Below are 24,512 nucleotides of genomic sequence, written 5' to 3'. Positions count from 1 at the left end.
CACTTTGGTGGCAAAGCCCTGCTATTTACATGGAACTGTCTGTCTGCACTCTCAGTCCTCCTTAGGCATGGCAGTCTCTTACATCTACTGCAGCATTGCTGCTGCTCTTAATTACCTTCTTGTTTTTAGGGGCTAACTAAGACAAAAGTCACTTTTGAGTAACCTCAATGTCATATATACCTGAAAATAAATGACAAATTTGCAACCTTAACATTGAGATACACTTCAAAAGTACCCATCTCTATCACTTGTGCCTGTAAGAGAGCAAGATGGACACTCATTAGTAATCTTAAAGATCCAAACATGTTTGGATAAGGTACTTGTGAGATTAGTTTATAAATTTGTTTTTCCCAAGAGGGTTTCAGTTCATTACATAAACATCCAAGCTAGATAATGTCTCTGAAAGGAACGAAGCACAGTAGGAACAGGTTCTAGAGCCCCACGTGCACACTGGTCAGGCAGAGGCATTGGCCAGCCTAGGTGCTGGAGGTGCTGGGTCTGTCACACAGCAGATTGCACAGAGAAATTCAAACTACAAGTCACACTTGGTGTTCTGCAGCATAATCTTGAATTCTTCCCATCTACACAAATCTGTTGCCTGCAGCTTCATCTCCATAGGGGTTAGATTTCTGTTGGCTCAGTTGTAGCCATGCATATGCTACTTATGAAGTATTCTGTATAGTGTACTTCTGTGAAGGACTTGTGAAGTTCTAAGGAATAAGTTTCCAAATGTTTTAATGTGAAGTTTAAGGTTTATATAAAAGTTCCATATACAGACCACAGTTAAGCAATGTGCAGTCTTTGTTCTGGAAACTGGGAGCAAATGCTGGCTAGTAAGAGAGCAGAGTTATACACAGAGCAGTGCCTTTGATAAGTGCCAGTGCTGTAACAACAATGGTAGCACCAAGGCCAAGAGATTTCATTTTTCCATGTAAAAATTATGTGGCTCATTGTTAAAAACAAACCCTACAGATGAATGGAGTCTTTTATTTAATCTGTATGACAGAAACCCTGAAATAGAATTGGTTTTCATCTGCAGATAGAAAACCAAGTTTTATTACCCATTCTTATAAACCTTAGGAGATCTGTCTCCTTGAAAAGGTCACAAAAGCCAAGGATTTTTTAGCACTTTCTAATCATGGCAGTTGCTCTAACCATTGCTTGAGGGGCTGAAAAGCTTTACGATGTCTGGAGAGCAAGGCACTTTTTATTTGGGACACAGCTGTTAATTCTGGCTGGAAGCAACAGCCACAAAGAAGTTGGTTCAGCTCCCTGAAGAAAAGCTGCATTGCATTAAGCAAATCCAAGGACTCTGTTCTGGTACCATGTCTGCCACCACAGGAACTGAAAAGCAAACATTCTTACCTTTTGCAGCAGAATTTGACTTACACCTCTTTGGCCAGCATTTATGAAATAGAGTCTCAAGATCAAGACAAAAGTAATAAAGATCAGGAGAAAGTGAACAGGACAGAAAAAGCTACTGGAGTAGCTTTTTGGGCAAGACTCCATGAGCTCCAGGAAGTGAGCAGCCTCTGACCAACTGAGTGAAGGAAGTAGCGCAAGCGCTGGATTGGGAAAAGCTCTGCAAAGGAAAGGACTCAGGGGACAGGATGCAAGGAAGAGAGAAGTGATTGAAATAGAACTAATTGCTGCCATCACTGGAAGTTTTCAGCTGTGATTGGAGACAGTGCTAGGTAATCTCACCTAGGCTCCTGTCTCACAAAATGTTGGACCAGATGATCTTTCAAGGTCCCTCCCAACCTGGGCTGCTCTGTGACTGTTAAGCAGGAGCACAATCAAGCTGATCCCCACTCCACAGCCCTTTTAGGGCTTCAGAGGAAATGGCGTTCTGATTTGATGGGAAAGCATAAACAAACATGGGCATAATTTGTCATGTTACTGTTCAGACACAGAGTAATTTCTACCTCCATTTCAGGAGCTGTCATTTTTGTAAGAAGCACAGACTTCAAATATAAAATACTTATTTCTCATGAAGCCTAATCAATTACTTCCACAGCAAAACCAGCATCACTTGGAACAGCAGCAATATAATAAGGCTCTTCAGAAGTGCTGTAAGGCCATTTAGAATTATACATATTCCCTGTAGCATTTAAAATAATTTTATAAAGAAATAAATGAAGTGCAGCCTGAACTAAAATGTATTCTATCTTGTATTGTGGTGCCACAGGCAAACCCAAACCACAGGCTGTGTGGCTTTGTCCATAGTTTCATGTCTTCACGTCTCACCAGCTGGATGATCCCAATTATTTTAGTGCTGTTAGTGACAATTAAGTTTTTTTCTGAAAAACATCTGAAGCAGTTCTGGGTATTCAGTGGCTGCAGGTACCCTCTTTTCAGATGAAGATCTTAAGTCTCAAGAGTAGGGATGCTAAACAGTCTTTTCCATATTTCAGCATATTCTGTCTTATAAAATAAATTGGTAACATAACTGTCTCCTTAAATTGTTACCATATTTCATATGACTTCTCCAGGAACTTGACTGAAGAGTCTTGGAATAGAAGCTACTATTTAAACAATCATGTTTTGCCTACTCTGCCTTCTCTTATGATGATTGCCCAGATTTGGGTCAAAAGCGAGTAATCAATTACAAAAACTTGTTTAGAAGTGAGCTGCTTAGAGATGCATTATGGACACATTTTCATTTTTAATACACTTACAGTTCTATTAATAAACAAAAAACAAGTTCCTTTTGAATTTTCAAATATTCTGGTATATTTTTCATAAATATTTGTATTAAAATGGTCATCTGTCAAAGTATACAAGTCCAAAATAGGTGCCTGATCAAGCAAAGATTTATCTTTTACTCACAGGATATGTACAGATGTAATGGTTGTTTGACTTAGTAGTTATATATACACACACGCATACCAAGCTGAAAGAAATTACTGAAGTCTGCCAACTGGAGGACAGTGGAGCATCCATTTGGCAGATGTTTATTTCCCGTGCTGCTCACCAAACCATAGTTGGCATATACTGAACCTCTACTGAACCCTAGGGAATGTAATTTCAAACAACAGAAAAAGAAACTGGGCAATGTTCAGCAGGAGGCTATTTAGAGGGTATCTTTCTGTGGGAGCCAGCACTACTTCAGAGAAGTAGTGGATGCATTTTTGTGGGCAAAATGCAGTCCTTGATTCCAGAATACTTGCAGCTAGCAGAACTCCATTTTGATGGGAATTTATATTTAAAAAAAAATTAAAAGAAAGTACATAGTACCAACGTGCCAACAGAATTCCTGTATGAAAACAAATGGATCTAACTGTTAGCTTTGGAAGTAGCTTCTGAACTTTCTCCATTTCTGCAGTCTTCTTTTAAATCTCTAATAGTAGATCCAGCTCTTCCATAGGTACCCTCACTCTCAATTCTTTTTCGGTCATTAGATCAAGCGTCTCTTGCACATCATCAGGGAAATATTCTACTGCATCCATATAGAGCACCTGAAAAGGCAACAAGAATGTTTGCTGTGCCGTCTTTCTATCACAGAGAGAAACATGGTATAAAGAAGTAAGTAGATAGGCAACAACTCTGTAGCAAGAACATAAGAAATATATACTACTTTAAAATAATACAAACAGAATTAGTACTTCTACAGTGACAGCCGAGTAGATGCTTAATCAAATTACTTCCAACTTTTACTAAATAACTTTATTTAAAAAGATAAAACAGAAGTCAAGAGGCACTGGAGCATTTGCAGCATATACAGACATGACTTGAGGAGTTGCAGGTGTTCCTCAAGAATTTTCTATACTATTAACTACATACATTTTTATTTGCCTATATATTTCTGGTACTACCATGCTCATGATAAAACACAGTCTGAAAGACTCAGTCACTTCTAGATCACACAGGACTTATTACTGCCGTGCCGCAATGCAATGCAACACTTTTGTGTCCTGAAACACAAACGGCACTGAGTACTAACCATGTTTCCATTTCAGATGCATCTCTTATTTGCAGAAAATCTTAACAGTACTGCCTCAGCAATTTCTTCTTTTATTTGCATATAACTCACTACAACAGCTACTAAAGTCTAACTTTTTTTCAAATACAGAACTCCATAAATAAGAATATGATAGGTTTACATGTTTTCTGTGCCTACCTTTGCCCAAGGACAGTTTTGAAGGGCTTTATAAAACAATCCTTTACTTTTCTCTTTTTTTCCTAGTGAAGCCTGTGCGAGAAAAAGAAATGTTCATAATTCAGTGCAGTAATAGCTGAAATAATGAAACAATTACCTCTGAGATAAAGAAATGACTGCTGAAAAGCTCAGAGTTCTTCTGCTGCTGGGGAATCTTTATTATTATATCTTGTGGTAGCTATTCAATTTGTCACGTTACACTGGTTACACTCTTCAGATGTCTTTAAGGAGTTTCAGAACTTTACTTGTATGACAAATAAAACAAGAACTCACAGAAAGAACCTCTGCTGAGTATTTCAGTTCAAGTCAGTACCTTTGCCTAGATAATAATGCAGGAGTGCAGATTATTAACCAACATTTATATCTGATATGCTACACATACACTGCACAAGAGCATCTTTGGTAAAGTGCAGGTGATAGATAATCCATTGGTGTTATGCACTGAAGTGACCACACACATACATGTTCTTACTCAGCAGAAGCTTGGTAAGGCTGAACCTCCTTACATATAAAAATGTATATGACAAATTAGCATCTGTCTGGAAGGAGTTAAAACTTCTTCCTCAAAGTATCCATTTAACTATGGATAACAAGTACACGGCACACAGCTATCATGAAATTTAGAAGAGAAAGGCAGCATAGGTCAGAGTGCTGAACAGTCTCCTTAGCTTCAGTCATCCCAGTTACAGACAGAAATAATTACACAATTTCTGTGAAGAAATCTTTTGAATTGAAAAACTTTGAAAAACACTTCACAAATGCAATTTTATGGCAAATCTAAAAAAGCACCAATTTCAAAGTACTGAAAACACATTAAATATTTTGTGATCTTTGGAGAAGAAGAGATCTTCCATTATGAATTTACCTTTTCTTTTGTTCTGACTACATCAGTACTGTTGCTAAAAATCAGCAACTTGTTCCTTGTCAAGTTTTAAAATATAGAAATTATTTTTCATATTATTGATACATTGGTCGTAGAAACTTGTGCTGTTCTGGTGCAATCAGAATCACAAAATCTATTAGGTTGGAAAACACCTCTGAGACCACAGAGTCCAAACTTTGAACGAACACCACCTTGTCAACTAGACCACGGCAGTAAGTGCCACATCCAGTCTCTCCTTTTACTGAACAGCAATGAATTTCACTCACTCACAGGAAACCCAGGGCTGCAGCTCTGCAAAGAGCTTTCTGTAACATTCTGCCTTTGCATTCTTCACAGTCACTGAGGTTGGAAGGGAGCTCTGGAGACCGTGTGCTCCAAGCCCTCTGCTCAAAGCAGGGTCAGTGAAAGCAGGCTGCTCAGAACCACATCTCTGTGGATAGAGACTACATAACCTCCAGACCACCTCTTCCAGTGTTTCACAACCCTCACAGTAAAAAACCTCTTTCTCATGTCTAAACAGAAATTGATATATTGATTCAGCTTGTGGCTTTTGCCTCTTGTCCTGTCACTGGGCAGCACTGAGAAGAGTCTGGCTGTCTTCACACCCTCTTATGAGGTATTTCTATACATTGACAGTATGTTCCAGGACCCTTCACTCCTCCGGGCTGAACAATCACAAGTGGACATTGTCTATCTGGACTTCAGTAAGGCCTTTTGATACTGTCTCCCTTAAGATCCTCCTAAACAAGCAGCTGATGTAAGAGTTGGATGCACAGACAGCAAGACAGATGGAAAGCTGTCTCAAAGCTGGGCCCAGAGGGTGGAGATCCATGGAACAAGTCTAGTTGGAGGCCAGTAACTAGCAGTACCCCTGGGGACAGTATTGGGTCCAATGTCATTTAACATGTTTGTTAATGACCTGGCTAATGGTGCAGACTACACCCTCAGCAAGCTTGCAGAGAGCATAGCTGATACACCCAAGGGTCATGCTGCCATCCAGAGGGAACACAATGGGATGGAGAAATCAGCTGACAGGAACCTCAAAGTTCAACAAGGAGAAGTGTAAATTCCTGCAACTGGGACCTACTCAGCTGGAAAGCAGCTTGGCAGAAGAGGAACTGGGGTCCTGGTGGACATTAACTTGAGCAGGAACCAGCAATGTGTCCTTGCTGGAAAGAAGGGCTAATGGCACCCTGGACTGCATCAGGTAAGCACTGCCAGCAGGCTGAGGGAGGTGATCCTGCCCCTCTACTCAGCACTGGTGAGGTCACACCTGACATCCTGTGTCCAGCTGCTGGCTTCCCTGTAAAAGACAGACATGCAGATACTGGAAAGAGTCCAGCAAAGGGCCACTAAGATGACATGGGCATCTCTCTTAAGAGGGGAGGCAGAGAGAGTGGGGACTCTAGCCTAGAGAAGGCTTGGGGGGTGAACTTATACATATATATGAATGCCTGAAGGGAGGGTGCAAAGAAGAGGGAGCTGGACCCTTTTTAGTGGTGCCCAGTGACAGGATTAGAGGCAACAGACAAACCAAATCACAAGAGGCTCTGTCTGAACATCAGGAAACAGTGTTTTACTGTGAGGGTTACTGAGCACTAGCATGGGTTGCCTGGAGAGTTATGGAGTTTACAGGAGATATTCAAAACCTATCTAGACACTGCAGTAGACAACCAGCTCTAGGTGGTTGAACAAGATGACCTCCAGAGGTCCCTTTCAACTTCAACCATTCTGTGATTCTGTGAAGTTAAAAAAAAGCAGGATAGAGATTTGACTGAAATATCAAAGACCTTGTAATTTCCTTTCAGAACCACAAAGTAGGTCTAAAACATAAAGAGAAGTCATCTTTTCTGATTTTACTCACATAAAAAATAATAAAAACATACATCCCTACAATTTACTTCCTCTTTTCTTAAGTTTTTCTCCCCTGACAACTTACCTTTATTTTGTAAGATTGGGTGGAATCCATCTATTGACATTTTATGACATATTTTTATCTATGTAAGATGACAGACACAGTAACTTGCCTGCATCCATATTAAGACTACACTGTCAAAGCTACTACTCCTAATCCATGTGAATTACATTTTCCTTAATATTCCCAGCAATAAGAACCAATACAACTCACATATATCACCCTGCAAATCATAGAGGCATGGCAGCATTTAGTATTCATTCTTTTATATAGGATTGCAGCTGTGTTCATGAGAATTCCAAATACGGTAAAATAAACCAAAACTGATAAGTCTTCATCTTACCATAAAGTTCAAATACATTCTCCACAGCAATGGACAATGGGTACCATTTTCACTCTGAACTGCGTGTTCAAATAGAGCTACAATGCGATTTGTTAATCCAGTTTCAGGAATAGTACAATGTACTTCACCAACATCTGCCCTGAAACACAGACAAAAGAAGAAACAAGAGTCCTTTAAACCCAAGCTAAGGGACCACATCCAGGTAAGAGAGGGTAAAGAACAACGTACTGTCTCTGCAGCACTGTGTATAGCCAGGTTTTTGTAATTCACGCTACAAACTCTGCATGTTATTAACAATATTTTTAGCACTTGCTAATATAATCAACACATTTTTAAATAGGAAAAGTAGTTAAAAAAATATATATTTTTGTGAAAAATTTTTTTAGCATGGTCAAAAGTAATTTCTTTTTGAATACGATAACCCACTGTCATATGACCTTAAAACATCTTCATTCAAGATAATTTCTTCATTCTAAGCTTGGCATAGCATCTCAAAACAAATTCAAGTCTGGGTCAGTAGATCTCCTGGTGTCCAGGCCAGTTTGTTCAAATTTACCCCATCATCCATGTAAGGCCATACACTGGTCTTCAATCCAGGCCAAAATTACAGCTCTGGATCTCAACCATGATTACAATAATAACTTTCACCCAGAGATTCAAATTCCTTAAGTTCCAGGCACAACACAAAAGCAGGTATTTTTCACCAAAGCATTGATTTCCATCTACAGCTGATACAGAGTGGCTTGAGCTTAATGACACAGTGGCTTGAGCTTAATGACACTTAATGACTCACGGCAATGTTCCTTCTGTCTGTGTGTGCTTGCTTAGCCTGCCAGCTTGTCCCACTCACCATCAACACTTGGCTCCTAATCTGCCTCTTTTTTCAAGGGTCTTTGAGGTAATTTGTCCTCTCATCTTAACCTTTGTCCCGAGGCAAAATTATGAAATCTATTCTGCATGGAATCAGATATTTGAAGCCTTGTACCTAACACTGACTTCCATATGTTCCTGTTTTACCTTTCATGTTCATTTCTTCATCTGAATTCCATGCACTTAAACAAGCAGAAATACAAGCCAGAATAGGAAACAGTCACATACAGCACAGACATTTTCTTAGTTTGTCACAACATCACAAAACATTAGTTTTATGCATGACTGACAGGCCACTTATCTCCCTGTTGCAGTAGTTCAGCTCTGCTCTTGCAGAATCCAATTTGTCCCTTACAAATGTAACCTACTGGAAAGGCTATGCTAGCAGCAAAAAATCTGGAAAGGAACTCAACATCAGTTTCCAGTAAAAATAATGAAAATCTATCATAGTGTCAATCTGTAGTTAACAGTAAATTGAAATCCAATCCTCCTTTACATTTGATGCCTGCAGAATTCTTACTGCAATTTAGGATGACACAGAGTGACAGCTCAGGAATGTCACTATCATGTATCAATGCCTGTTGCCCAACTGCAGCAATCAAAGCAGTGGATGCGCCCTCATATCAAAGTATATTGATAATTATGTAATTTCACCCAGTGTGAATATTGTAAGCTTACAGCTATGTAAAACTTGCAGATAACACTTTACTAGAAATCTGTTGCTATGTGCAGGCGCAAACAACCAAGCTGCCCATGTTATTAGAGATATGTAGGTATCAGTGGATAGGTAGCTCCAAGCAACAAGCAGACAACAGTTAAGAGACTAAGCTCTAGGAATGAACACATACCTTGCTCCCCACATTTCCTACCCTCTCCTCCTTTCTCAGGATCAAAACCAAAAATCACAGACCACTGCAAATTAAGAGAATTTCCAGCCTCTTCTACCTAGCAACAGCCCCATATGAAAACTAAACTCTCAAGGACTCACTATGGAAACAGATCTGCCACAATTGTATTCTGTGATCCAGAAATAAAGTAGAGCAGCCAGCTCAGACAGAAACTGCAGCATAGCTCTGTATTACACTCCTTATTGCTGTAGCATTATAATGCAGCAGTTTCTAAGCTCATAGTGTCTACCTTGGCCATCTATGCAGGCTTAGTTATTTAAAAATTCTTTAAAGGAATGTATACCACTCTGATGCCAGTAGCAAGTAACCAAACAAAGCAACACAAAATCTGGTCCAGTAGAGAGGACATGAGGGTATCCCCTAGGGCTTTAATTCTATTCAAGATTCTGCTATTGACTCCCTGATCAGCCTTGAACAAAAAAATCTTCCCTAGTTACAGCTTCATCTGCAAAATGAGAACTATGACAGCGTTTGCTCTCCTCTATTAAGTTATCAGACAGATTTAAAAAAGCATAATTGTAAGGACCTGCAAGGTATTACCTCTGGACTTTCTCTGTGAGTTTTTTTCTCATCTGCTCTGCTTGGATTGCAAACAGCCATGGCTCTAAAGAGTTAGTAGACCTTGTGACATTATCAAAAAATCTTCGTGCTTTGCTAGCACTGTGGGACTTTCTTTGGATGTGGATGTATGACCTCCAAAGAGACTGGTTGCTAGGATACCGTTTCAGAGCCTCCGTTAGTGCCTCTCGCAGAGGATTCAAAGGATAAACACTAATTTTCATGTGAAATCTCAGTAAATTTGTATGCAGCAGCATGACAGCTTCAAGAGCACTGGAAAAATTTTGAATGCCAAAATTCTCTCCAGTTTTTTCACATTTCTGTGGACCAGAAGCTTCAAGTTTTTCTGAAGCCTGTGTATATATTAGTACTGCGGCATCAATCCCAACAGTCAAATACTGGAACAGTGCATAACAACCAACCAAGTTAACCAGTTGATCAGCATCACTGACCTGATCCTGATCAGAAACTGGCATTTTACTTAAATAATCTTGCAGTGTATGCTCATATGTTTTACGAGCTTTCAAGACATTCACAGGTAACACTTGTCCACTATAGGGCACATATGGTCCACTTTCAGTCAATTTGGTCAATATATGAACAGCACGTGACATAACAGCCCCTTCTATACTTTCTAGCAGTTCCACTTCCAGCTGAGCATAAAGCAGGCTGAGGCTGCAGAGGTGGGCACTCTTCAATCCTCCTGTCCCTGCTGTGCAAAGAGCTGTGTCAAACACCTTCCTGGCATCATCTGTGTTACCAAGCAGCCATTCTAGGTAGGCATAGAGTTTCCAGAGAGTAAGGTTGTTTCGGTTGTCAGGTGCTTTAAGGAAATTCTTGGCCAGCTTTTTACTCCTCCTCCCTTGTGCTTTTAGCTTCTTTTTCTTTTTTGCTTTGAGACATTGAATCACCTGCAGGGTAAATAAACAGAACAAATTTTGAGAGGGGTGGAAGAAGAAAAGAGAAGAAAATCCTCACAGCAATTTTTTACTTCATTACTGTGTTTTGTTTTCATATTGTTCCATATTTCACCACCAGACAGATCTGTTGCTACTAAGTACTCTAAGTTGTCACAACTGCCTGTTGTCAGCTCCCTCCAATACAGCCAAATTACACACACTTATCATTCTTACTCCTGCTGCTGACATTAAGTAATACCAAATTTCACTCTTTTAAAAGGCCAACTCAAGCTCAAACACAGAGCTGCTAACCTGTAACGATTGAGAAAGGAAAAATAAATTATGCATCTTATGACTAGCACAACTAAACCCAAGTAGCTTTTCACAGCAGGAAACCTTCTGACAGACAAATCTGGAGATCGGATGGGAAGATTAAAGGACAGGAGATCTTCTGGTCAGGTAGTGTTGAAGTAAGAGACAGGGATCTTATCCATAAGGAAACACAATACCAAACTTTCTTAAGCATTAGGAAGACAGCCTGGATTCTCTGCCCTTCTGTGGGCATTTATTAGAACAGTTTTACTTGAATAAATCCATATTCATAGACTGTTGAGGGTTGGAAGGGACCTTCAAGATCATCTAGTCCCAACCTTCCCTGCAGCAGGCAGGAACACCTTCCACTAGACCAGGTTGCTCAAGGCCTTATATAACCTGGCCTTGAACACTGCCAGGGTTGCAGCAAGTGATAAGTAAGACTGGAGTGTTCAATAAGACTCCAAATGTAACTTGTATAAGAAGTAGAAAGTTTCTTGATTAGGTGCTTGTATTACAGTATTGGGGAATTATGCACTTAGTAGTAACAGTTTGGTAAAAGTACTTGGTTGACTCACTTTGCCCTGTAAAAAAACCACTTGCGACCATTCCTGCCCAGCATATAATGTATCATATAATAACATTTATCCAAAACTTTAAAAAAGTTTGCTGAAGGTATGCCAGTGTGTAACACGTATTGAAGAAAAGGGTTTGTCAGTTTGCTTTTTTTTTTTTACCCCCAGTGCAATCTTAACTAGCATTTCCTGATTTGAATACTTAGTCCTGCAAGACAATTTTCATCAATATTTATTTTAATTCAATATAAACATTAATACAGAATAAAGCCACAAATTACAAAAGTCATTATATGCAGACTCCTCATTACCTTATATATTTCATACTGTAACCAACAAATAGACAGATTAGATTTTTCCTTTCCTGTAAATATCTGGAATAGAACATGGAAAACATTCTGTATGAACTCCTCTCCTTCTTTACAGTGGCCTATCTGACGTCTCCCTCGTAGCATTGTGTCCATATGACCAATACTGTTGAATCCAGAAAGTGGAAAATCAACAGAAGTCAGCGGTTTATCATCATAAAGCACACTGTCAAAGATGTTATTTTCATCCATGGCAATATAGAGACTGGAAGGAAAGAGTTTACTTGTACATGGAACTCCTAGGAATTGCAAAAATGAGTACAACAGTTGATGTTGAAGATTTGGATTTGAAAGACGGATTAAAGATGGTCCAAGATCATCAAATAACACCTAAAAAAATCCAAATTACGAAACTCCATTAATTCAGGCAATCAAATAAAAGCAGTAAATCTGTTACTTATGTAATTAAAGAACCTTTTCAAGTCAATAAAATTTAGAATTACTATTAAGTGGTATGAGAATGTGATTCAAATTAAGAAGAGAGAAGTAAAACAACAATATGGTTTTCCAGTCAGACTGTTACTTTGCTATGAAGAGATTTCTTCGCCCTTGAGCATCAAAGACCTCCACAGAAAACTTACACAATGAAGGTCTGCAGATATTATTGGCTTAGGCCATTTAACACATTTTGATTTGAAAATCAATGTCTGACTATTTCCCAAGGGAAAAAAAAAATCCAACTATCTGACTTAAAGGCAACAAAACCTTTGCTTATTTAATGCCCATATCTTCTTAAACATAAGATTTCTGTGACATTTCCACAAACAGAAGACAAGCATCAGTGAATAGCAAAGACAGACTATTTGCCTGCAGACTTTCCAAAGTTTACCATGAGCTTCCTATGGATTTGAGAAGTCTCAGCATAAAACCTCAGGTAAATTTGGAATTTCAAAAAAAGAAAAGATCTTTCTTCCAAATGAAGAAAAGTAATACTCTTCTAACATATCCACTAGCAATGAATTCAAATTAAAGAATAATTAGTCTTATCATCTCCCCTTGTTTTGTTATATCACAGTGACCTGTCTTTCTGGATCTTCACAATCTTCTTCAGTTTCCTTTTTGGTTTTGTCTGGCCTCCAAGGTAACCAATGCCTTGCTTCACGGGCATATTCAATATCCAACCAAATATGCCACTTGGGGAGAGTTTTATCCTTTATTTCTTGATCCTCATCTATCTCTTCATCATCCTCATCATCTAAAATCAAACCAAGACACACACACACAAAAGTATTAAAGAAAAATTAATTCACCAAATCCAAAGGTCAGACATGACACACAATTTAACCACTTTAACAATGTAAACAAATACAGTGCTAATAAAACAGACACAAGACAGAGCTGAGAATTTCCACATTACAGTTCTGGGTTTTGACACCAACTCTGTAAGAGTGGGAAGTTTCCAAACTTTTAGAAGCTCTGAATCAGTGTCAGCACTCCAACTTTCTCATACAGGAGAAAACACTGATGGGCTGTGGACCACTTTTATCAATAGCAATTTGCAAACAACAGCCAAGAGTCAGTCATCTTTTTGTGCAATTTAGGCTCTTCATACCTGGGTATAAAATCTCATATATGCTCTATGAATACTTGTGTGCATAAAACATTTTGAGAAAAACACTGTATGAAAAAATAGTACTTCAAAATTAAACACTGCAAAACAAGCTTGGACATAGTGTTTTAAAATACCTGGTATTTTCAATATTTTCATTAATGTGCAATTTAAACAACCCATGTAGTTAAACACACACACACAAAATGAAGTGCTTAACCATATCCACTTTTATGATAATCTTTCTGGACTATTAAATAAAATTTTCATATCTTTCTTGTGACAGGAATATATTAATTCTGTGCAGAACCTGTAGGCTAAAGGAAAGCTTGTAGAGATTTTTCTGACACATTTTTTCTTTCTTGTTGTTGAGGAAAAAATAGCCCTCCAAATTTAATGGTTACCTGCACTAATTTTTTTTTTTGTAAGAAAGTCAAGCCATTTCTACACCAGCTCCACATTCTTGATCCTGACATTTGCCATTAAATAGGTAAAACACTCCCAATCCCAGTTCTTAAATTTCAGGTAAAACAAACAGGTGGTTGCAAGATTTTTACCTTCTATATATTTTTTGTGATCAGTAGCCTCTCCCTTAGCCAGCAACTCTATGAAAAACGACAGCATTTCCACGCTCTAACCAAAGTTTGATAAAACCTGGCAGTTTTAATGATCACACTTGATTGTAGATTGCACCTGAACTTTTGGAGTTGACACATAAGGGGAAAAGCACTTGTATGTGCCAAGAAAATTCCATCTTAATCCAGGGACAAGGGAAGCACATGATCATCTTTCAGTTCCTTTGTTTACTAAAAGTAGAGCCAAACTTGCTTCATTAGAGTTGCTGCAGTAGCAGGAACAGCGAAAACAGAGACAGCTCATCTCTGGTCAGACACATTCCAGTCCCCTGCTTCCTCTCACAATTTATCTGATTGAGAACTAGTCCTTGGCATGAAGGGAAGCGCTGCAGACCAGAAAACAAAGTGAGACTAAGCAGCAGGGAGGCATTTTCTGCATCACTGCCCACCCAGAAGCACTCCAGGCAAGTGAAAATGGAATTCCTTCATTTTCTGCATCACAAAGAAAAAGGAAAGGTTTTCCTCCTACTTCTACTATATCTTTGCTTAAGAAACTGAAATCTGATTCTAGGAATAGAATCATTAATCTAGCTATCCTTGAGGCAACTATCATCTAATAATGTAATCCCACCTCATCTACCAATATGATGAAAGGGCCTCAAAGGAAGTAGATTCCTTTCACTTTTAGTGGGCGTGAGTGTCCACTAACTACACACACTTTTAGCCTTTTCAGCACAGAGTGGCAGATATGCCATCCTCTGCCTTAATTCTCATCCTAGGAAGGACAGCAATATTCCATAAACAATATTGTACAACATTCAACACATACTATTCCCTGTAAAGTGTGATAGACATTATCTTAATCTCCATAAATACTTCTAAGAATTTCTACACAAAAACATGAGAAGAAACAGCTTATATCATTCTAATCAAAATGTTTAGGAGAACACACGGACATAAAAATACACATATTGACACACACATACCATCCTTAAGAGCAACCCATCCTCCCTTTTCTTGTTGGTGCATCCATGCTTTCCAGCCTCTTGCTCCTTTTTCTCCAATTCGTGGTTCTCCACTATCCCAAAAGGGTTCAAAGAATTCCACCTGTTGTTTCAGGCAGGGGCAGCCAAAACAAAACATAGAGAAAAATCATTTTTACTGCTGTACAAACACCACCTGAGTCAACTTAGGTTTTCCAGACCCTACAAGCACCTATCTGGGTGCAATTGCTGTACCTGAAGACTTTTTTAGATGCTGCTTAAGATTCAGCAGGGACAACTCAGTACTTCAGTTATGCCTGTGACACATAAGAACTGTCATCAGCTCTTCTCATGAACATAAAGATTGTTTTTAAAGGTATTAGGCTTTAAAGATAGCAAAATACTTTTGCTATAATAGCCTAATGTCCTATATGGATCCTTCAAGGATAAAGATCCGAAGTCCCCAAGGCGTGGCTTTCAGATCCCAAACCTCCCCTCCCCCCTAACTTCCATGGGACTATGAAGATTTTGGCTAATGGAACGATAACTGAATCACATACCTATGGTCAAATCAAAATGTTACAGCTGAACATTAATATGACTGGACTAGGGACAAGAGGAAAAGATCAGTAAGGCCTTTCATTTCTCAGATTTCAGGGTGGTCAATAAGGTCAGGGCACTTTCCAGTGAATCAGAAGTCCAGGGTTCTAGTCCTGACTGTCACTGCCTCTATGCAATCGGTCATCTCTAGATTCATCAATTGTATATCTTTATATATCTGTATATATATATTTGTATATCTGTTTTGCATATCTTTAGCTCTAATGACCATCTCTCTCTGATTACACGCTTCTGCTGAGTACTAACCCTTGGCCTGGACACTGACATGTGACTGTTAATACAAATATTAACAATAAAATTTACTCTAAGAAAAATCAAGCGTCAACACATCAGAAAAAGCATGGCTTACAGCAACTGCAAATTCTAATTCTGCTCCTCATGGATTTATTCTTTGCTGCAAGTGAGAAAGTGAACTGTGAAAACAGTGCAGAAAGAAGTAATTCCAGACTGAGTCATAACGCTGCTGCAAGAGAGCAGAATGTGTGATCAGCTGTAAATCTGGCATTTTCCTCTTTTCAAGAACTGCATTTTTCAACCAAAACACTGCTCTTGTAAATCAAGGTTCCTTTTCATCCTGCTTTAAGATTTTTTAAATACTATAGATAATCTTGAAGTTTTTCAAATGACTGGAACTATAACTCTGTATATGTGTATCTGTGCAACTATATCAAATCCCACGTGATAGCTATGACTGAACTCTTAACTTTTGGCTCTTTAAGGAGACACCACAATTATTCAACTTTTAAGATTGCTCCATTTGTGGGTAACAGCACTAACTGAGAGAACAGAAATGGAGTCTCAATTGTGGTTTCTGGGGAAGAAGGTGAGGTAATGGAAGCAAACTCAATTTTTGTTCTCTGTGGTAGCTCAGCTGTCTAAGTGGTGGCCCTCCCTATCACCCATTAAAAATGAAACAGTTCCTAACAGTTCAGTGGGATGATGCTACTGGCATCTAAATACTATCTTACTTATTATTATTGGGGTGCATGACCAAAATTATCCTGAGCAAATTAAGAGAAAAAGCATTTTACTACTTTAGCATTTAACACAATAAGCTGAACAGAATTACACGGGTTAAATAAAAGGCACTTGAAAGCATGAAGGTGTTCCTAATGGAGGCATCAAATTAATGAAAACACGTAACAGAGAACCTAAGAAATTTTTTCAAGAACTGTCTAGAAGAGAAAGAGATTTTAGGTCATATCAGATTTCTCCATCAACAGTAACAAAACAGCAGCATTTCTGGGGAAAAGAAGCAGGGCAAGTGCTAACTAGACAAAGACATTGGTCAGCTAGTTCTATTTTTTCCTATTTTTTCGATTTTTTTTTCATCTTTAATTAGTAAAAAAGAAGTCATGAAATGACTGGTTATCACACTTGTATTATATACAGCAGAAGTAGCTGTTTGGCCTGCAGTTCCAGAGAACCCACAAGCATTTTTTCAAGGAAAGCATCACCTTGAAGAATCACTAAGTAAGTGGTTATCCAAAATATTTCCCTATGTCCTCAAAAATTCATCAACATGTTCCTGGTACTGCATTCTCTGTAATAGATAAAGACACACACCCATTTAAATGGAAATTGCTACCTGTCCCCTTGTTGGCAGATCTTTTACACTGTCAGGTTTAAAGAAGGTGAAGTCAATCAGAGCCTGAAACAAAGACACTGCTTTCTCAGAATGGCCAGCCTGTCTCAGAAAGTGGCACTGTTGAATAAATATAGCTGTAAAGTAAAGAAGATAAAATTTTAGTATTTCAAATTAATTTTGTTGCAAAATATTTTATTACAGCCCACATATACAAAATACATACATGAAGTGCTGTAGTGCATAATTGTTTTGGAACAGTATCAAAATCCAAAACACGGGGAGTAACTACTACAAATGCCTGTCAAAACTGTCATAGTTGAGTTAACTCTAAGACTGCCCAGTTTAAATGTACCAAAGAGATGACTTTTTATTCATGCTGGACATGCACTGCCCTTATTGATGAAAAAGACAGACAGTGGTCCCAACTTCAGGTATTCAACACCTGTCAGTGGGTCACAGCCCTCTTTGAAGATGCTGGGTGTTATCACAATGCACACAGTAGCTGATAACAACAAAAATCCTCTTTGCCTCAGTTTTGCATGAGATAGTTACACTGGTAATATTTTGGTAATATACCATTTTCATTCCAACTGTCACTCCCTTTTTCTTCTTTCTTTACATAAGACCTGAGTTAAGAGAAGTCCAGTCTTTTGGTCAAGGTGTTACTGCTTAAAAGTAGAGAAGAGCCCTATCCCTCGCTCTTCAAGAAATTTTATTTGTAATCACTGCAATATCCCTACTGCATACTGAGCCTCAGTCCCAGCTCAAAAAGGGGAGCAAAGCCCCAGTTTTTCTAGTCATATATTTGCAATGAGAGTCTTAAATGAAACAGCTGGAAAATAACAGGTATTATAAACACCTCTATTAGCAGGCAGCTCAAGAACATTTCAGAGATACTTAATCACTCCAAATTACACTCCAGTCTTAACAAAATAGAGGCTGTTCAAAAACCTAATTGCTTTAAATCATAATCTTAATTGGCTTGCAAAAAAACCACCAAAACCCATAAATAAAGACTTAAATAAGTCACTGACAGCTTTGAAACTAGTTCTTCAAAAACTTTTTTCTTCACTAAATGCACAGGCTTTGGAGGGTTTTAAACAATCAAAATATTTATGTGTCCAGATACACACATGCAACAACATAGTTTAGGATCAACTGCTCCTAAAGATCATGCTATTTTTTAATAAGAAGTGGAAAAAGATTTACTCCTTTCACCTGTATTCAGATGTACATCAGATGTGTGCACATAAAAACTTGAATTCAGCTAGAATATACAAACCAGGCATTTAATCCAATCTTTTTCTGCAAAGCCAATGATTGCTTCCAATAACAAAGACTCAGATTTCTGAAAATATTTAGACAACTAAAACAATTATTAAGTATATAAGAGAATCTTCCAAAGTATTTTAACCAATTTAGGCACTGTGTTCAACTGACATGGAAAAAGTTGTCCTTTCCTAGTCTCAGAACTTCAAAGAGAGGAACTTTGATTAAAAGAGTCTGAATGTAGAGAATATCTCACCAGGATTTCCTGCCAAACTGGTGCCAAAAATAAATTACAGTGTAAGATTTTCTGCATTACAAAAAAGAAAAAGATATTTAAAGAAATTCAAAGATCAGCATTTTCTTTGCGGTAAATAGAATGAATACGTACTTAATTCAGTCCCTGATCCTAAGACACTTCTGCAGTTGAACTGACTTAAAAGATAAGGATGTTTCTTCCAACCAGTAGATATAATTTGAAAAAAACAGGATTCCTTTTCCACAGCAAAATTTGAGAATGCTTTATCTTTATCTGATTAACAATTCCTACTAAATTTAAAGTATTATAGATTTTTATCTCAAAATTTATGTAAAAGCTGATCTATCATTTTAAATTCAGTTTTACCTTTCTTTAATTTTATGTTTTAAAAAAAAAAAACACCCACCCATTTCCAAGTAGATAGTGCTGTGTACTGAATTGAACACTAGATGGCACAGTGTGCTTCTATTTAAAATTAGAGCTCTTATACTTTGTCCTTAGCAAAGGTCAAAGGTTGAAGATACAAGCCTACTATATATCTATACTACTACTCCTCATAATTAATTTGTGAAACAATCTGTCTTAACGAACAGTCTGCTAATCTTCCTTACTCTCAGTTAAAAATCAGCCCAAGAATTATATAGCTGAGTCATTAATAAAGAAATCTCAAATCAAGAAGTCTCCCACTGGAATTTTCTCTACTTCAATCATATGAATTCCAAAGGGGAAAAATAAAATACTTGACAGTGTTCATGAACAAATCACTCTAGGCTTAATACAGAACAACAGGAAGTTATTTGTGTTTCTGTTCTACTCCTAAAGTTGAGTTCATTTTCATTTTAACCTATCTATGGATGCTGCCAGCAAAAAAGTACTTCGAAAAACATCAATATTAGCTAACTAGTTAAAGGAACTCAAAAAAAAAAATCTCATAGCAGTTGACAAACAGTTTTTAATGAGACACATGTTCAAATGTGTGCAGGGAAACAAAATTAAAGAAAAACCTTCCTGTAGCCAAAAATAGATTCTGAATAAAACATTTGTCCTGAGAATCATTCATCATGGTTAGTGTACAAAGTGACTGAAGCGTTGGAAATTAGAGACAGTGGAAGCAATTAGAAGCTATCAGGCTGTATAATATCCACCTGCCAGTACAGGATTTTTCCTTTGCAGCACTTTTTCCAGTGCTTGATCCAAGATGAATCAGTCAAAGACCACATGAGATCTGAACACCTGAAACTAATTTGTAAACCCACCATCAAAATCTCTAGGTGCAGACTGGACATTGCAAAACAGACAGCATCATTGCTGAAACAGCAGTTACAGGACTCAGACAAAAACAGGAGGTCACACATTTAAAAAAATGGACTCTTTCATCATAGTCTCTTGTACACTGAAAAAAAATTTTAAAAGAACAAAAAAGGCAAAAATATTCATGATGACATTAATATTTCACCCTCCTCAGTGTACTCATTCATTAATAATCACAATGACACTCCAAGGTAGAGAAGCAAAACTGCAACGGGAAAGGATAAGCCATTTAGCTCCAAATAAATTTAAAGACCATGCCAGAACTGAGCATGAACTCATTTCTTCCCTGGATCCACTCCAGCATCCTAACCATCTGACTAATTTTCCTTCCAGGGATAATTATATAATCAAGCGGTAGATATATGCATAGAACAAATACAAAAGACATGTTCACATGGTATTACAGTTTAGAATTCTCTATTTACAAACCGGGGTGCTCAAGAAAATTTCACATCAGACTTGTCATGTTCCTCCTCTTTTCTGGATTAAAGTAATTAGCTGTAAAACTTTTGAACAAGAGATAATTGTTTTTTTCCACAAGCCACTCTTTCAAAAGCGCATCCCTCGGCTGTTGGCTGCGATTCTCCAGTCCTGACACTGCACTATAAACCACTCAGCACATTAGACTTTACTGGATGTTGTATCATAAACTCTCCTGGGGAACAAAAAGATCTGTTATATCCATATTTGGTTGGAATATCTCCTTTAATTCTCAGCTAAGAAATCAGGATGCCAGGCATTCTGAAGAGAAGAAAAGCTTCACACAATACATAGGAAAGTCTATTCTTAATGTAATTAGCTCCTATGAAGACAATCTGACCATAATATGAAACAGAAAGAACCTTACCCAGCATGGCTTCTTCTGTGCCAGGCAGCAGAGGATGGGATACCATGCTGCCATCCTGTACAGCTGCCAGTGTTGTCAAACATTTTCCATAGAGACTATTGATTTTTGAAACAGAAAAGGTAGTGAACTGACTTTGACAGAACAGAAGGTATTTCTTCCACATCTCTGGATTATTGGGATGCAAGAAAATTAGCTTCTGCCATTCTTTGATCAAAGCTGGTGGTTCCCAGAACTCTGCGCAAAGCTTCAGCCTGGCAAGTTTCAGATCAACATTACTGGGATTACTTTCAATTGCCCTCTCTAATATAGCCAGTTTCTTTTCTAAGATTAACTTGAGTGATTTTCTTCTTACTTCCTGCTCTCCCTTACTGGCATAAGGGCTGGGTCCTCTCATTAATTCATCCTAAAACAAAAAGAAAAATCATTACAACATTAGGAAGAATCATCACTAGAATCACAAGAATACTGACATTTGTGAATATGAATTAACAATTCATTCTTCATCGACAGAAGATATACAGTACTAAACAAATGAAATTACAATATAATGTTTATGTACTTATTACTTATTATAAGCAACAAGGTCTATTAGAATACATACCTGAAAAGAAACAAATTCCATCCAAGCATTAATATCTCTTGGGTTTTCTCTGACTTTCTTGTTATGTTCTTCCACTTTTGTCATTAGGATGGGGTTCATGTTTATCCCAGGCTCTTGAATTGTTTGCTGCGTATTTACAGACTCATTGTCTGCACTCTTGTCCCCTTTTCCTTGTAGCCACGCTGCAGTTGATGGATCATAAATCCCAAGAGGATTTACCTCTTTTCTGTCAGAAGAATCATCAGTTTCTGCTTGGGAAACTGGTATAAAAGCAGGTGGGTCAGATGGACAATCTTTATTGCAAACAGGAATCCCATCTGTGTTCAGCATCTTCACATTGCTCTTTGTAAAGTAGCGCTCAGGTTGAATCTGTACTTGCTTCCTTTTTGATGTAGAACTGTCCCAAGTTATACACTGTTTCTTCACATCTATGCCAAGGCAGGACTCCCCTCTCCTTTTATACCTTAGAAGGGAAAATACAATCAAACATATTCTACAATACACATCAGAAAAAACACCTCCTTCTTGAAAGCAAGCATGGAAAAAATACTTGCATTCAAATTGACCAAATGACATACGCATAGACCTTCAAAAGTTTAAGAACCTGGTAACTTTCTGCTTATTTAAGACTTCAGTTTATGAAGTCTTAATATGTTAATTTATGCCATCACATTTCTAATATCATAATAAGCTTCCTCTGACTTCAACAATATCTGTCATACTCAAGCAGAAGAAAAAAAACGTTTTTCTTCCTATCATTTTAAGCCAAGTAGAACCTGGAGAGAGAACAACATACAACATCATTTAGGGCTACTTAGATTAGACTATTTTAAACTGAAAATCAGACACCATTAGTTCAGTCCAGTAACTTCTTTCTATGTCCCTAAGCTCCTGTCCATTTCATATGCCAAAAAGTGGACAAGGGTGTGGAGAGAAAAGAAAGACCACATTCATAAAGGCCACAATAGTCCTATGGATTAAGAAAGGAAAATACCATCTTCAAATATTACCAAGAATGTCAGTGGCAGATATAGTGACATGTAATGCTAAAATAATACTTTTCATCTCGGAAAACAGCTGACAATCCAAAAGTGGTAAAAAATTGAAATTAATTGTAACCAGGCAATTTTATTGCAAAGGTATATAACACTACAAAAATATAACCCATAAATTCTCCTTCTTCCACAAGTAATTATATACAGTATTATTTTATATACAGTAAACAACTTTCAGGAAAATCACGAAATGTACATAGACAATGCACAGGCCAAGTGTAGGCTCCTTTAGATGGGCTTCTGTGTTAATGCAGGGAAATGTTCTGAAGGGTCATCATAGTACCAGTAACTCACTAAGGATGTTGAACGTGCAATTTCATCTATACTAATCTGAAATGTAGCATTGCATAAGACTAACACCTTTTGGTACAATGTCTGGGTGATTGATCTATCACTGAATCTGTTTGCTAAGAAAGTACCTGTACCTTTCTTTCTTTCTTTTTTTTTTTTAAACAAGGATATCAAACTAATCAGTACCTTCATTTCCCTTTCAGACATAGACACAGAACAATAAGAGACCAAAAGGGGTACTCACCCGATGATCTATAACACAACCTGGGATTCCTGACCTCAAATCATGCCTTTGAATCTGCCCATTCTGCCACCACCAGATGGCAGTTCTACAGACTCACATGCCTGCAGTTTGCTACACAGACAATGAAAATAACACACTATATACCCATTATTTAATGCCATCTTTTACCTTTTAAAATATTTATGCAAGGATCATAGAATGGTTTGGGCTGGAAGGGGCCTTAAAGATCATGTCGTTCCAACCCCTTGGACAGGGGCACCTTTCACTAGACTAGGTTGCTCAAAGACCCATCCAATCTGGCCTTGAACATTTCCAGGAACAGGGCAACCACAACTTCTCTAAGCAACCTGTTCCAGTGCCTCACCACCCTCACAGTAAAGAATTTCTTCCTAATATCCAATGAAAACCTACTCTCCTTCAGTTTAGAGCCATTACCCCTTGCCCTATCACTACATGCCCTTGTAAAAAGTCCCTCTCCATCTTTCTTGTAGGCCCCTTCATGTGCTGGATGAAGCCTTCTCTTCTCCAGGGTAAACCACCTCAGTTCTCTCAGCCTTTCCTCACAGGAGAGGTGCCCCACCCTCTATAATCAACTTGGTGGCCTCCTCTGGACTTGTTCAAACAGGTCCATGTCCTTCCTGTGCTGGGGATTCCAGAGCTGGATGCAGTACTCCAAGTGGGGTCTCACCACAGCAGAGTAGAGGGCAGAATCCCCTCCCTGGACCTGCTGGCCACATTGATGTAGCCCAGGACACGTTTGGCTTTCTGGGCTGCGAGCACACATGGCCAGCTCATGTTCAGCCTCTCATCCACCAGCACCCCCAAGTCCTTCTCAGCAGGGCTGCTCTTGATCTGTTCATCCCCCAGCCTGGATTGATACCAGGGATTGCCTTGATCCAGGTGCAGCATCTTGCACTTCTGAAATCTCAAGACGTTTCTATGGGCCGACTTCCCAAGCTTGGCCAGGTCCCTCTGGATGGCATCTTGTCCTTCAGGAAAGTCAACCGCACTGATCAGCTTGGTGTTGTTGGCAAACTTGCTGAGGGTGCACTTGATCCCTCTGTCCATGTCATGATGACATTAAATAATAGCACTGGTCCCAATACAGATCCCCAAGGGACATGTGACATTGGTCCAAAGGCAAGTCAAATTCTGAAATAAACTATTTAGTTATCTTTTCTCATCTTCTATATCAAAATGTCACAGCCAGACTCAATAAATCACAAGATAGTGATGCTGTGATAGTTTGAATACCGATAGAAAACAACATTTTGTACCTTGCTATGTCCCCACGATACAAGGATTTGTAGGTCCAGTTTCCAGGGTCTGGTTTCTTGTCTATTCTGAAGGTGTCTGTTGTGAAAGCCTGGACATCATCGAGCCAAACAGAGCGACTGCTGGTAAGATTTGATGTTTTCTTACCTAGACTGTAGAAAAGGAGGAGGATATTCTAAGCATTTGTGCACATATTCAGCATTTACAAAACCCAAAAAACATTACATTTCCATAGTTCATAATAATTTAATTTACTG

At 38.3% G+C, this 24,512-nt stretch overlaps 1 protein-coding gene across 3 annotated transcripts in view; it reads right to left on the bottom strand.

Moving 5' to 3' along the window:
• Positions 1-2,656: 2,656 nt before the first annotated feature.
• Positions 2,657-24,512, bottom strand: part of NRDE2 (NRDE-2, necessary for RNA interference, domain containing) — a 31,926-nt gene continuing 10,070 nt past the window's right edge. For 2 of the 3 annotated variants that reach the window (XM_017813856.1, XM_017813857.1), the window contains exons 4-14: positions 24,258-24,407; positions 21,391-21,853; positions 20,790-21,192; positions 17,107-17,240; positions 14,901-15,021; positions 12,810-12,985; positions 11,734-12,120; positions 9,619-10,547; positions 7,301-7,439; positions 4,121-4,192; positions 2,657-3,458 (exon numbers count right to left, since the gene is read on the bottom strand). In XM_017813856.1, coding sequence (XP_017669345.1) covers positions 3,333-3,458; positions 4,121-4,192; positions 7,301-7,439; positions 9,619-10,547; positions 11,734-12,120; positions 12,810-12,985; positions 14,901-15,021; positions 17,107-17,240; positions 20,790-21,192; positions 21,391-21,853; positions 24,258-24,407 — 3,100 coding nt within the window. In that variant the 3' untranslated portion in view covers positions 2,657-3,332. Of the gene's footprint in view, positions 3,459-4,120; positions 4,193-7,300; positions 7,440-9,618; positions 10,548-11,733; positions 12,121-12,809; positions 12,986-14,900; positions 15,022-17,106; positions 17,241-20,789; positions 21,193-21,390; positions 21,854-24,257; positions 24,408-24,512 lie in introns of those variants that run through there. The other variant, XM_017813858.1, reaches the window with a different exon arrangement.

The sequence above is a fragment of the Lepidothrix coronata genome, unplaced genomic scaffold, assembly GCF_001604755.1.
Source record: "Lepidothrix coronata isolate B3197 unplaced genomic scaffold, Lepidothrix_coronata-1.0 Scaffold43, whole genome shotgun sequence".
Classification (NCBI taxonomy): Eukaryota; Metazoa; Chordata; class Aves; order Passeriformes; family Pipridae; genus Lepidothrix; species Lepidothrix coronata.
The sequence above is the reverse complement of the archived record's forward strand: the minus strand, read 5'-3'. Positions and strand labels throughout refer to the sequence as shown.